The 13,700-nt window shown below is 29.6% G+C and overlaps 1 protein-coding gene, 1 long non-coding RNA gene and 1 pseudogene across 2 annotated transcripts; 1 reads left to right on the top strand and 2 right to left on the bottom strand.

Moving 5' to 3' along the window:
• Nucleotides 1-3,683: 3,683 nt before the first annotated feature.
• LOC147789580 (uncharacterized) lies at nucleotides 3,684-5,535 on the bottom strand. The gene is made up of 2 exons (XR_015411766.1): nucleotides 5,268-5,535; nucleotides 3,684-4,908 (listed from the first exon to the last, which is right to left on the bottom strand). It is a non-coding gene; the product is annotated as an uncharacterized LOC147789580 (long non-coding RNA).
• Nucleotides 5,536-8,720: 3,185 nt separating this feature from the next.
• On the top strand, nucleotides 8,721-9,930 carry LOC147789579 (putative sugar phosphate/phosphate translocator At1g12500; annotated as a pseudogene).
• A 788-nt stretch (nucleotides 9,931-10,718) lies between these two features.
• Nucleotides 10,719-11,543, bottom strand: LOC111810482 (putative F-box protein At5g55150). Its single transcript, XM_087117317.1, has one exon. It carries the CDS (start codon nucleotides 11,541-11,543, stop codon nucleotides 10,719-10,721), a length of 825 nt encoding a protein of 274 aa, XP_086973443.1.
• Between the last annotated feature and the right edge of the window lie 2,157 nt (nucleotides 11,544-13,700).

Below are 13,700 nucleotides of genomic sequence, written 5' to 3'. Positions count from 1 at the left end.
AGAATTCACAAGGGTAAGTATTCTATCAGCCCAACTTTCAACTTACAAGTTGAAGTTCCCTTCAAATAGCGACATGTAAATTCACCCAGAGAAGACGCCATCGTGGGTAGATAGATGACATACCTCAATCTGGTCAGATAGAGAGATACCTCATTTCTCTGGTTATCTTACTCAGCTTCCCCCTTGGTATGTCTCTCTATCTTTACCTTTCTACCAACAACACTCTATTGAAGGAGCAGGAAATAACATGTTTTATTTGTCTGGTGGCGATTGGGACGGAGAAAGACATTGTCTACCATTACAGAATTCACAATCGCAAGTATTCTATCAGCCCAACTTTCAACTTGCAAGTTGAAGTTCCCTTTAAATAGCTACATGTAAATTCACCCAGAGAAGACGCCATCGTCGGTAGATAGATGACATACCTCAATCTCGGTCAGTCATTTATGTTGTTATTAAATAGTAAATTATCAACCTCTGTGTTATATTTGTTTAGTGAATAGTAAATTATGTTATGTTTGTTGGGTGAATATTATAGTTATTTTCAGTTACTATAATATTATGTTATTGTGAAAAACATTATTTTATGTTTATTTGGTGAATATATTGCTATTTTCCGTTGCTATAGTATTATGTCAGTTGTTATAAAATTATGTTATTGTGAAAAACATTATGTTAAGATTGTTTGGTATATCATATTATGTATATGTATACATACATATATATGCATATACACACACATACACACATATATATATATATAGATATATAGATATATGCACGTATATGTAGGTACATACGCACCTTTATAAATAGTTAAAACGAAAGTAAAAATTGAGCAAAGAACACAATATCATAAAAAGGTTGATAATTCTGCATAATTAACCTATTTATATAATACTAAGAGGTTGATAATAAGAGAAATATTTATCCAAACAAAGCATAGACATAAATATATATATAAAACATAAACTTTACTAAAATTTAATTAGTTGAGTTTGATAATATATCATATTTATCCAAACAATTGAAAATAAGGGTAATATTTATCCAAACAAAACATAGACATAAATATATTATAAAACATAAATTCTATAAAACATAAACTCTAATAAAATTTAATTAGTTGAGTTTGATAATTATCATATTTATCCAAACAATTGAAAATAAGGGTAATATTTATCCCAACAAAATATAAAGATATATATATAAAATAAATTCTACTAATATATTACAAATGAAATTTTTTTGTTTTTTATAATAAACAAAATATTTTGTAAAACTATTGTTGCTTATAAAAAAAATAATTAATTAATTAATGATTTCTTAGAATATTAGACGAAACTACCAATAAATTACAAAAAAAAAAAAAAAAAAAAAAATTGCATGATCATAATTTTAATTATTAAAATTAAAAGATTAATTTTTTTATCTTCCAAACTTTTTTTACAAATATTTTAAATTAGATGGGAGAAATAAATATATAATATGACAAAAATAAGGTTTGTTGATCTATTATTTTTATCTCTCATTTTTTTTTTTTTGTTGAATTAAGTGAACTCTCTCACTTTTTCGTGACCCAATATCAAAAGATGTTGATAATTTTACATAATTAATTTATTTACATAATATTATATTATAGCAATTAAAAATAAAATAATATTTACAAACATATTATTTACTATTTAATAAAACACATAAACTCTCTATACAAAAAAAAAAATTTAGCATGAAGTATTTTACTTATTATCCTTATACGGTTATAGAAAGAAAAAAAAAAATAGAATTCACAAAACAATTCAAGGAAAAAAAGAAAAAAAATTAAAACAGAAGTAAAATTGAGCAGAAAACACAATATCATAAAAATGTTCCTAATTATGCACACACTACCTAATTCTCCATAATTAACTTAATTACATAATACTATAATTAATACTATAATAATTAAATGGAATAGTAATATTCACCCAACAAATAGAAAGGTTCATAATTTACTATTTAATAAAAAAATATAAATATATAAAAAAAACATACATTCTACCAAAATTTAATTAATAGTGTAACAATTTTAATTTCTAGTCGTACTAACCTCACATGTTTTTATAAATATAAATACTTTTATAAAAGTTAAATTAGAGTAATATTTATCAAATAAATAGAGGTTCATAATTTACTATTTAATAAAATAACATAAATATATAAAAAAGAACATAAACTTTACTAGTAGTATTTAAAACATAAAGGTTATAGCGCTGTCGGTTTCCAGATCGAATCCTATTTTTGCATATATAATTTTTATTATGAAACAATTTTAAATAAACCATTCAAAAAGAAATAATAGTTAAAACATGAGTAAACGTTGAGCATAATGATTGATAATTTTACATACGCAACTTAACTCTGCCTAATTAACTTATTTACATAATACTATACTAATTAAAAATAGGAGTAATATCTACCAAACAAGAGATTGATAATTTACTGTTTAATAAATAACATAAACTCTACCAAATAAATAAATAAATAAATAAATATATTTATATATATATATATATATATATATATATATAATATGTATGTTTAAATATATATGTTGTAATTAAAATAAAAAAATATATTACTTATAATAAAAGATTATGGCGAGACAGTTTAAGCTTATTTAACCATCAAATTCACCACAATGGAAAATGTTTTATTTTTTTGAAGGTGTTCGATAAAGTATAAGTCGAAGAGTGACGTATAGTGTCATAAAGAAGAGAAACACCACATATAATAAATCAATGGTCTACCCATCTTTCTCCCGTTGCTATCTATCTTTATTTTTTTATTATGTTTTTATTTCGTGTTTATGTTTATGAAAGTATGAATACATAAAAGTAAAATTTTTATACATTTTCAAACACATATATTTTATATATAATGAAATTGGTTTAAAGAGCACCTATGATAATTACTCCCTTCCCATTTTAATTTTAAACATTGTAAAGTACTAAATATATATATATATTAAAAATAATAATAATAATAATAATAAATAAAAAAAAAATACAAGTAAATTTTATTTATAGGTTAGTTTATAAACAGAATTCGTCTCTAATCAATCTATCCGATCCATATAAGAAATTCTATTTAACTATATTTCTTTACAATAATGATTAAATTATCAACAAAGTATCATTAACTAAACTTTTAAGATTAAATTGTTACTTTTATACCGGCCAATTTGTTTGTAAAATTTTATATTAATGTTAAATATACAACATTTTAGGGGGATAGAGATTTTATTTACATGGAAAAAATAAAAAAACAATGAAAAATGTGAAAGTTGAATATCAAATTTGGAATATCGGACTTAGGAGCTTCCATCCCCTTCAGCACAGTCTTGTTGGGCTTGAGTTTCCTTTTGGGCTAAGCCGTTTAGGCCCAATTTTAGATTCCCTTGGGCCTTGCTTTGCAAATCCCTCTAGTTGGGCTACAGTCTTGTTGGGCTTGAGTTTCCTTTTAGGCTAAGCCGTTTAGGCCCAATTTTAGATTCCCTTGGGCCTTGCTTTGCAAATCCCTTTTAGCGCTGCATTAAAAAAAGCTCAACAACGTTTTTCAGAGTCAAAAACAAAAAGAAAAAATGGACCTAATATATATAATAATAAATATCCTTTCCCACTCTGTTTCTCTTTTTATATCTAAAATTTGTTTTTTTTTTTTTTTTTTTAATTCTCTACCGGTAAGACCCAATAGGTATAATAGAGAAGCACACAATATGTATATATTTTTTTTCCTTTTTTTGTTTTTTCTTTTACAAATATTCTATAGCTTTAAATAATTTTCTATTTTTGTCTTTTTCTCTTTTTGTTATATTCCTGTAAAAATATATTTTTTCCTTTTTTGTTTTTATTTTTACAAATATATAGCTTTTCCATTTTTATTATTTAGAGAATAAAATAATTTCCTATTTCTAATTCTCTTTTGGAAGCCTGGTTGATATTTTCTTGCATTACGACACAAACACCAACGATCCATAATTACCTCCAAGTTTCCTCAACTACCCATGCTTATCGTCCCCTCGAAAGATGGTCTTGAAAAGCAGCATTGCTTATACGACCCCACAAAAAATAGAACCCGTCCTATTGACTTCAAATTTTGCTTCAACAAAAGGTGTTGTGGGTCCTCTTTTGGTTGGTTGATCATGTGTGAAGAGACACGTGATCTTACTTTATTCGGACTGTGATTTGTCTTCCTTCCATTTTCCATAGATGAAGCCGAAGTTTCCATATGAAAAAGTTTCCTTGCATTTTGGCCCAACCAAAAGAAAAAGTCAAGTGGCTCAAAGCTGAAGCGGAAGCTAATAAGGATAGTCAGGCCCAATCCGAAGTAGAAGTCAGGTGGCCCAAAACTGAAGCCGAAACTAATATGGAAACTCAGGCCCAACCCAAAGTAAAAGTGAAGTGGCCCAAAGATGAAGAAGTTCACATGGAAACTCAGGGCCAACCCAAAGTGGAAGAGAAGGATCAGTCATTACCCGCAGGAGAAGGATATGGACCTCTACCTGTTTCCTCACAGACAACACAAGTCATTCCATTCCATTCCATTATGTTTTTTTTTATAAGCGCGTTTAATCTTTGAGGTCTGGCAATGGCAGCCCTTGAAAAATGAGAAACCTGGGAACAACACATAACTTCAACTTTTGCTTCACTTACGCAACGTCCTTTCACAATCACAATGATATCGCTCCCAATATCCCAATACTTCAATACCCATTTCCTGCCCTGTCTTAAATTTCCCCCTTTCCCTTTCAATGATCAATGCTCTGTTTTTTGCTCTGTTCACAAATCGCTTCCTCCCAGACTGCACTTTCTGTGCATGTTTCCTGAAATGCTCTCTAATTACCACTGCTGGGCCTGCCACTCACTCCTAAAATGTACAAAGAAAGGAATTCATGCTCTCTTAGTTAGATCATCAATCAGGGAAAGAGGAAAAGAGAAAAAAAAAATGTACAAAGAAAAACTTAATTGTTTTAAAGGAATTCATGGCTAAAAGATATGGACCTCTCACTCCTTAACCGCAGGAAAAGGATCAGTCATTAAAATTAAAAAAAGATGAAGAAGCAAAAATGGCAGTAGGCTTCTCATCACTCATTAAAACTAAAAAAGATGGAGAAGCAAAAATGGCAGTAAAATACAGATGTATTCTCATTTTGGAGAAGCAGACAAAATCAACAATTTCAAAAAAAAAAAACTAGCATGTGAAGTATGGTGAGGAAGATAGCTTACCGGTAGCCATAGAAACTGAGAACGCATTTGTTGAGAAAGTATATGACCCTATGTCTACCATCGTCAAGGCGTTCCGCGTTCGGCGTTCGGTAGGATCTGATTGGAAAATCGGTGGCCCGCCGCTGTGCGGCCTGGAATGTCGACCGCCTGCCTAAGCTGAGAACAATAATTTCTCGGAAGGAAGACGATTGATGGCGATGGGGAGCGTAAGGGTTTTTGGAGAGGGATGTGATCGACGGTGCTGGGTTAGATCTGTAATAAGGTTGAATATCAGCCGTTAGATTAGGTTAAAAAAAATTCGTTTTTCTTTTTTCTTACAAATATATGGATATATTTCCGTTTTTGTAAATAGATTTATTTTTCCTTTTTTGTTTTTTCTTTTACAAATATGGAATATTTGTCGTTTTTTCTCTTTTTGTTATTTTCCGTTTTTGTAAAAAGATATTTTTTCCTTTTTTGTTTTTATTTTTACAAATATTATAAATTTCTTGCTTTCCATTTTTGTTATTTAGAGAATAAAATAATTTCCTAATTCTCATCTCTCAAAATTACTCCACACTACAACCCGACAATTATTTTTCCTAAATTTTAAATAAAAACTCTAATTCTTTCTCCACTCACTCACTCAAGCATATGCACCTCTCTTTTCTTTTTTTATGGTTATATATATATATATATATATATATATATTTTTTTTTTTTTTTTTTAATTGTATACTATATTTTTTTTTTGAGATCCCGAACTTGTATAGATCAATTAATTCATAAGCTTCTAAATAAAATTTAAAACAAAAATTAAAACTTAATTTGGTTTTTTTATTGTTTAAAATATATGCCTAGTATAAATATAAGGTTTATTAGTGTTGTCTTTGTTTTTTTTTTTTTCCGTCTTATTTGGTAGGGCTGGAATTTTTTTACTATTTTAACGGATTTAATTTAAAATATTTTTTATTTTTTATTTTTTAAATAGTTTTATTTATTTTTTCTAATATGTTTTTTTTTTTTCACTATTAATAATTTATTTTATGAAATAGTATAATAGGTTTTCTATTTATTTAAAAATAATAAATTAAAACGAAAGATTTAGTAATAGTTAATAAATAAAGTGTTTTGTTAACTAGTATTTTGTATTTATGTATAGAGAAAAAACTACTTTTTTATAATAAAAACATAGATATAAATGTTTAGAAATTTAATTGCTTGAAATTAATTGTCTTTTTGTGGCAAATTGTTCTAAATAAAAACATAGATATAAACTTCTTTTTTTTTTCCTAGTCTAGAAAGATATTTTAGAAAGTAGTAAAGATGTTCTAATACTATTTTATTTTGAACTATATCATTTGTGAAGGGATAAAACAATATGAATATGATGTTCTCGGTATGATTCTTAACAAAATGGTTTCTCTCAATGATTATCTCCTATGTAAGCCTTGGTTTTTTTTTTTTTTTTTTTTTTTTTTTTTTTTTTTCATTATGCTACAACCACCAACGATCCATAATTATCTCCAAGTTTCCTCAACTACCCATGCTCATCCTTCCCTCCAAAGATAGTTTTGAAAAGCAGCATTGCTTATATGACCCCACAAAAAACAGAATTAGTACTGCAGACTTCAAATTTTGCTTCTGTTGCTCCTCTTTTGGTTGGTTGATCATATGTGAAGAGACACTCTGATCTTATTTTATTCAAATCTTTTTTTGGGATTGTGATTGGTCTTCCTTCCATTATCATAGAAGTTTTGAGGTCAATTTCAGTAGAGGAAACACAATTAGAGACTAACAAGTTTAAAGTTTACAAATTTACTGAAGAGCGTGAAAATGGCACGCGAAAGGCCATAAAGATTAAGAGTTGAGATGAGGATGCTATGTTTATCGGCGACTCTCAATCCATCTGTGTATCGACTAAGAATTTTCCGAAATGTTTACCAAATTGTATATATTTCATGAATGGTTGTAATTATTATGTTCCTAATTTAGTCGAGGATTAAGGTATATTCTACTTAAGAATTCTGTTCTTTAAGGCTATATCTGCAAGCTGTTTGATGAAAGTTGTGAAAGAATTCTCTTCTTCTAAGGGCTGTGTTGTCTTGTTTATAAGCATTTTCTTGCCCCTCTAAGATCTATCGAGTGATAGCCAGTTTGATGCAAATTTTAAAAGTTGATCAATTGATTAGGCTAAATTAACACTTAACTTTCCACCAAATATCAAGAGTGCCACATTTGTGCTAGTCACGTTTCATCCCAAAGCCTTAAACTCTTATAAACTCCTCCCCACAATTGGTTTTTGGTGCAGTCAAGCTTCAAAATCTCATTTTGTCCTCCATTTTTAGCCATTTTTGAAGAATCTGAATACTTCATTATGTGATAAAAGAGAGATCATGGGTTCTAAAACTTTAATCTTAGCCGTTCTTCTGCCTGACAATCAGCCGCCCATCAACTTCTATCCTTCCTCTCCCTCCTATAAAATCTCTGTTACTACTTGCTGTCATGCCACACTTCCACAGCTCTCTCTGTTTTTTTCTTTTCTATTCCATTTTCCAGCTCTTTTTTCTTTTCTTTTCTCTTTTCTGTCAATGGAAGAGTACCAATGGGAAGGAGAAGAAGGAGAAGGAAAAGAAGAATCGTTCCAATGACACCACCCCGTCGAGCATCGTTTGTAACAATGCCACCGGTTTCCGGATCATACCAAGCGGTTGACATTCAAATTTACCTAATAATAATAAATATCTTTATTGCAAAATTTGCTCTTTTTTCACTCTTATAAAATGGGTGCATCCAAAAATTAGAAATCAAAATAGTTAACAAAATTTTCGAATGGGTAAATTCATTTTGTTTTAATTAATATTTTACCATAGTCTTTTTAATTTTGTAAATTTAAAAATATCTTTCATTTCTTAACCAAACAACAAAAGGAGGGTTTGAATATATAAATAGTTTATTTTTTATAATATGTTATTTATTACAAATGATAAAAAATACAATAAAATAGAATATATAATCACTAAAAAAATAATAATAATGGAGTGAGCGAGTCAACGAACAAAGAGGGTTTTTCTTGAAAATTTAGGGAAAATAATTGTGTTAAGTAGGGTGGGGGTAATTTTTTTTTTTAATCTTCAAGGGAATAAGAAATATATTTAAATTAATAAATTATTTTATTCTACCAAACAAAAACGGAAAATTACAAAAAGAGAAAAAATCTTTTAAACAAAAAATAAAAAAGTTTTTAAAAGCGACAAATATTAATATTTGTAAAAAAAAAAAAAAAAAAAAATAAAATAAAATCTTGGTACAAAAACAGAAAATATATACATATTTGTGAAAGAAAAAAGAAAATATTTTAACTTAATCAACGGCTGATATCCGCACTTGTTACAAATCTAAACATGTACCGTCCGATCACACCATCCTCCAAAAACCCTCACGTTTCCATCGCCATCAATCGTCTTCCTCCTGATCTGATCTCTCACTCTTCCTTTCTCTCCCTAAAACCTGCAACTCTATAGAGAGAGAAAGTATTGCTTCCTCTCTTGGGCTTAGACATGGACCACTCGCAGAATCTGACCCCTACGCCTCCGCGGATCAGACTGTCAACATTCCAATGACGCCGTTGAGCTGCGTTTTTAGCAGCCCCACCATTTTTTCCCGATCAGATCCTGCCTCTCGCCGAACGCCTTGACGACGGTAGATGTACTCTCATAGTACTTCTCCAATATTGGCGTTCTTCTTCTCAACAGATAGCTTCTTAGCTTCTATGGCTACCCGTACGCTATCTTCCTCACCATGCTTCACATGATTGCTTGCTTACATGGCTTATACCTATATTGCAATTAATTTTCTAGAGATTTCTCAGTTACTGAACATTCATTATCACGTTTTTTATTTTTTGTTACCTTCCGATTTCATTTCTGATTACATTCCTTTCTTTCGCTTCTGCCTGTGGTGTTTGAGATTACTTGTAAATTTCTTTTTGCCTTTCTGATTATTTGTAAGGAGTCTGCTAAGTTTATCTTGCGCTTCCTGTGTTGTTTGAGATAGTTTTAGCCAGCAACAGTGAGCAATTGTTTCATTTGTTTGGGTTTTTGGTGTGTGATTGCTTACCGATGGACAGTTGTGGAAACCTGTGGTTCAGGGAATATTCGGAGACGGAGAAACTTCACTCTATGAATTTGTTGTTGTACATGGCTCCAATTGCCCTCTACTATGATTTTGCGTCCTTTTAACCTTTATATTGAAGGGAATGTAGTTGTCATCTGTGTTCGGGTCGTTTTTCTTTCCTTGTTTCCGAGAAGCCAATCTTCAAAAGTGTATTTTTCCAACAAAATTTTGGTAGGTTTATATCTTGTTTGTGAAAGTCATAGTTTGATTAGGATTTTCAAATAGTGATCAGGAAGGCCGGGATTAGTTTGATTAATGTTCTTTTCATCTAATATCCTACTTTTCATTTGCTAGAAAAACGAGCTTCCCTCCGAACCGGATAGATTATTTAGCTTAAACATAGTTCAATTAGTTGAGTCATATATCTCAACTAGGTTAGACCTATACATGTGATAAAAAAAGTTGGAGAATTGAATCTTCCAACCCCACATATTGTTTAACTCGAGAAAAGCTTCTCCGAATCCTAAAAATCAAGAACCACTAGGCTTAATCCAGTGGAGTGAACTGAACTGAGATAATAGTTCTTAATTTTTTTATTTAGATAAAAAATAAACTCTATTCAAACGGCATAATTTATAACTCAATTTATTTTCAATTAAAATCTAGTGTGAACTTTTTCGTTTATTTTACTTTTTTTCCATTGTGATTATTTAATATTAAGAAAAAAGAAAAAAAGAAAAAAACAATAGCGAGTCCTTATCATTTCTCACCCGTCTTTTTTCTATTCCACTAAAAAAAATTATCAACCATAGAATAAGTTCAAATATTTCAATTAAAATCAAAACTAACACGTAATATCATTTTTTTTAGAAAAATTGTAATATTAAAAATTAAAAAAATTAAAATAATAATAGAAAAAAACCTCCCATTTTTCATGCAAACCCTAATCCGATGGATGTCCACAAAGTAGTTTGTGAGGAGGAGACAGAAGAGAAAGAACATGAGCAGCCAAAAACAACATATGCAGGTCACTGATTTTTCTCTGTCTTGTCAAAAACAACATATGCAGCCAAAAACAACATAAGCCACAAAGTAGTTTGAAAAGTTATATGGAATTTGAATATTCAACTTTTACATTTTTTTATTGTATTTTCTAAATTTCCATGTAAATAAATTCTTATCTTCCAAATATGTTGTTGTGTATTATCGCACTGCTTTTCGAGAATGAATATGAAATAAAACGAATAAACTAGTGTATTAAATACAAAGAAGAGCATAACTATAAATTACAAAATTCTTAGATTACAATAGAACTAAAAAGAAATTAAAAAAAAAAAAAAAAAAAAAAAAAAGAATCTTAAGCATCAAAATCTTTGGAACATATTGTTGGGATGATCCAAATGGGTTGAGGTAAATTCTTGTGTGCAGGATCTCGTATGTAATGCTTCCCAAATCTTTTATCTTCTAGGTTGAATATACCTGAATCTTGTTCTAAATTAGGAATATAATTGTAGCAACCATTGATAAAATATATACAATTTGGTAAACATTTAGGAAAATCCTTAGTTGATACACAAATGGATTGAGAGTCTCCGATAAACATTGCATCCCCATCTAAACTCTTCAACTTTACGGCCTGTCGCATGCCATTTTCACGCTCATGAGTAAGTTTGTAGACTTTAAACTTGGTAGTCTCTAATTGTGTTTCCTCTACCGATATTGACCTCAACACTAACAAAAGCTCTCCTTTGGAAGACTCTGTAATATATGATCTAGTTAAATCATCGATCATTTTATCGTGGACCATCTTTAAAGAAATAGAAATCGATGAACTTTCATCATCTCTATTCTTCACTTCGACTTTCCAAACCATCATATCATTTTCCGTAGCATATAAAGTATCACCACAAACATTAATATCCTTAAAGGGAATATTTGGTTCTGGGAAGTAATACGTCCAACTCTTATCATTTGCTCTCATAAGGCACAACCTCAAATATGAACCATAGATAGCTACAACCATATAATTGTTTGGATATAATGATGGATCTTTGGTTAATATAGCTTTAAATATGCGGTTTGGAGTATAATCAGGTTCATCATCTATGATAATGGGAGGAAGACCAATCACAGTCCCAGAAAAAGGGTTGAATAGAGTAAGATCGAGTGTCTCCTCACACATGATCAACCAACCAAAAGAGGAACCGCAACACCTTTTGCTGAAGCAAAATTTGAAGTCAACAGGACGAGTTCTATTTTTTGTATGGTCGTATAAGCAATGCTGCTTTTCATGACCATTTTTCGAGGGAACGATGAGCATGGGTAGTTGAGGAAACTTGGAGGTAATTATGGATCGTTGGTGTTTGTGGCGTAATGCAAGAAAATACCAAGACTTACATACGAGGCTGAATTGGAGATAATCATAGAGAGACACCATCTTGTTGAGAATCACACCGAGAACATCATAATCAAGCGTTGTCCAATCTCGAGACTCAAAATAATCCATAATAAATATATTTTTTATCCCTTCACAAATGCTACAGTTGAAAATAAAGTAGTATTAGAACATCTTTACTATTTTCTAAAATATCTTAAAACTAAACAAAAAAAAAATAAATAAACTTTCCTTTAGTTTAAATTTGTAGCAATTAATTAATTCCATTCTAACATGGGCTACGGGTTATGAGATTATAATTATTTCCCATAAGAATTTTAAATCATAATTAAGATGTCACTATTGATAATTAGAATGACTAATATATCTATTTTTTTATAATATTTTTTTCTCTGTACACTATCATGCTTTCAAAATAATAGTCATGCTTTCATCTAATTTTTTATTTTTTATAATAAAGAAATTAGGTGTCAAAGTTCTCTCCTTTGTTCTCTCCTTTGTTTTTATTTTTAGAATAAACTTTCCTTTAGTTATTGTTGAAAATTTAGGAAGAATAGTTATGTGTTGTAGTGTGGTGGTAATTTTTATAGCTTCCAAAGAGATATGAGAATTAGGAAATTATTTTATTCTCTAAATAACAAAAATGGAAAGCAAGAAATATATAATATTTGTAAAAATAAAAACAAAAAAGGCAAAAAAAAAATCTTTAAGACAAAAATAGAAATTTATTTAAAGCGACAAATATTCCATATTTGTAAAAGAAAAAACAAAAAAGGAAAAATAAATCTTTTTACAAAAACGGAAATATATCCATATATTTGTAAGAAAAAAGAAAAATTAATTTTTTTAACCTAATCTAAGGAAAATAGTATAGGTCATCATCTTTTCATAGCCCAAAAAACAGGTACGAGGGTAATGGAAAATGAAAAAACAGGTACCAGGGTAATGGAAAATGGTATAGGTCATTATTTTTTCAGTCTGATAGAGTGGGCATCAGGAGATAAATCTACACAAGTAGAAAATGGAATGTATAGGATTCCGGGAGAAAAGAGAAGTTTATTGATCTAATCTAAGTAGAGAATGCCATTAAAAGTGTATTCTCTCCCTTTTGGCCCTGCTGTAGCTTGTAAGGTGCATACGAAACACAAAGAAGATATATGTTCAATTTGATTCTACTGAAAATTCTCTCGTTTTAAATTATTTGAGATATCTTTTATGATGGACAATTATTGTTGAAATTGCATGATTTCAAAAAGGTTTATACAGAGAGAGAGAGAGACAGAGTGTCATTTGATGAAGTAAAACTAACCTCACACACCCAATTGGCCTACTACCTAATATAATCTACCGTTCATTGTCAATATGTCATCTTATTATTTTGCCTCATATTTGAAACTCACTTTGTTGCCATTCTTTCAAATGGTCATCTTATTTGTGTTCTGCTTGTCTTTCTTTCCTTGTTTCAGGGGAGCCGGTCTTCAAAAGTGTATTTTTCCATCTAAACTCTTCAACTTTACGGCCCTTAGCATGTCATTTTCACGCTCATCAATAAGTTTGTAGACTTTAAACTTAGTAGTCTCTAATTGTAATTCCTCTTCAGATATTGACCTCAAAACTAACAAAAGCTCTCATTTGGAAACTCTGTAATATAGGATATAGCGAAATCATTAGTTCTTTTAGCGTGGACCATCTTTAAAGAAATAGAAATCGATGAACTTTCATCATCTCTATTCTTAACTTCAACTTTCCAAATCATCATATTATTTTCGGTAGCATATAAAGTATCACTATAAACAGTAATATCCTTAAAAGGAATATTTGGGTCTGGGTACGAATACGTCCAACTCTTATCATTTGCTCTCATAAGGCACAACCTCGAATATGAACTATAGATAGCTACAACCATATAATCGTTTGGATATAACGATGGATCTTTGGTTAATA

Source organism: Cucurbita pepo, chromosome 14 (assembly GCF_057944985.1).
Source record: "Cucurbita pepo subsp. pepo isolate OVF chromosome 14, ASM5794498v1, whole genome shotgun sequence".
NCBI lineage: Eukaryota > Viridiplantae > Streptophyta > Magnoliopsida > Cucurbitales > Cucurbitaceae > Cucurbita > Cucurbita pepo.
Note: the sequence above shows the minus strand (reverse complement) of the source record. Positions and strands in the feature narration are given on the sequence as shown.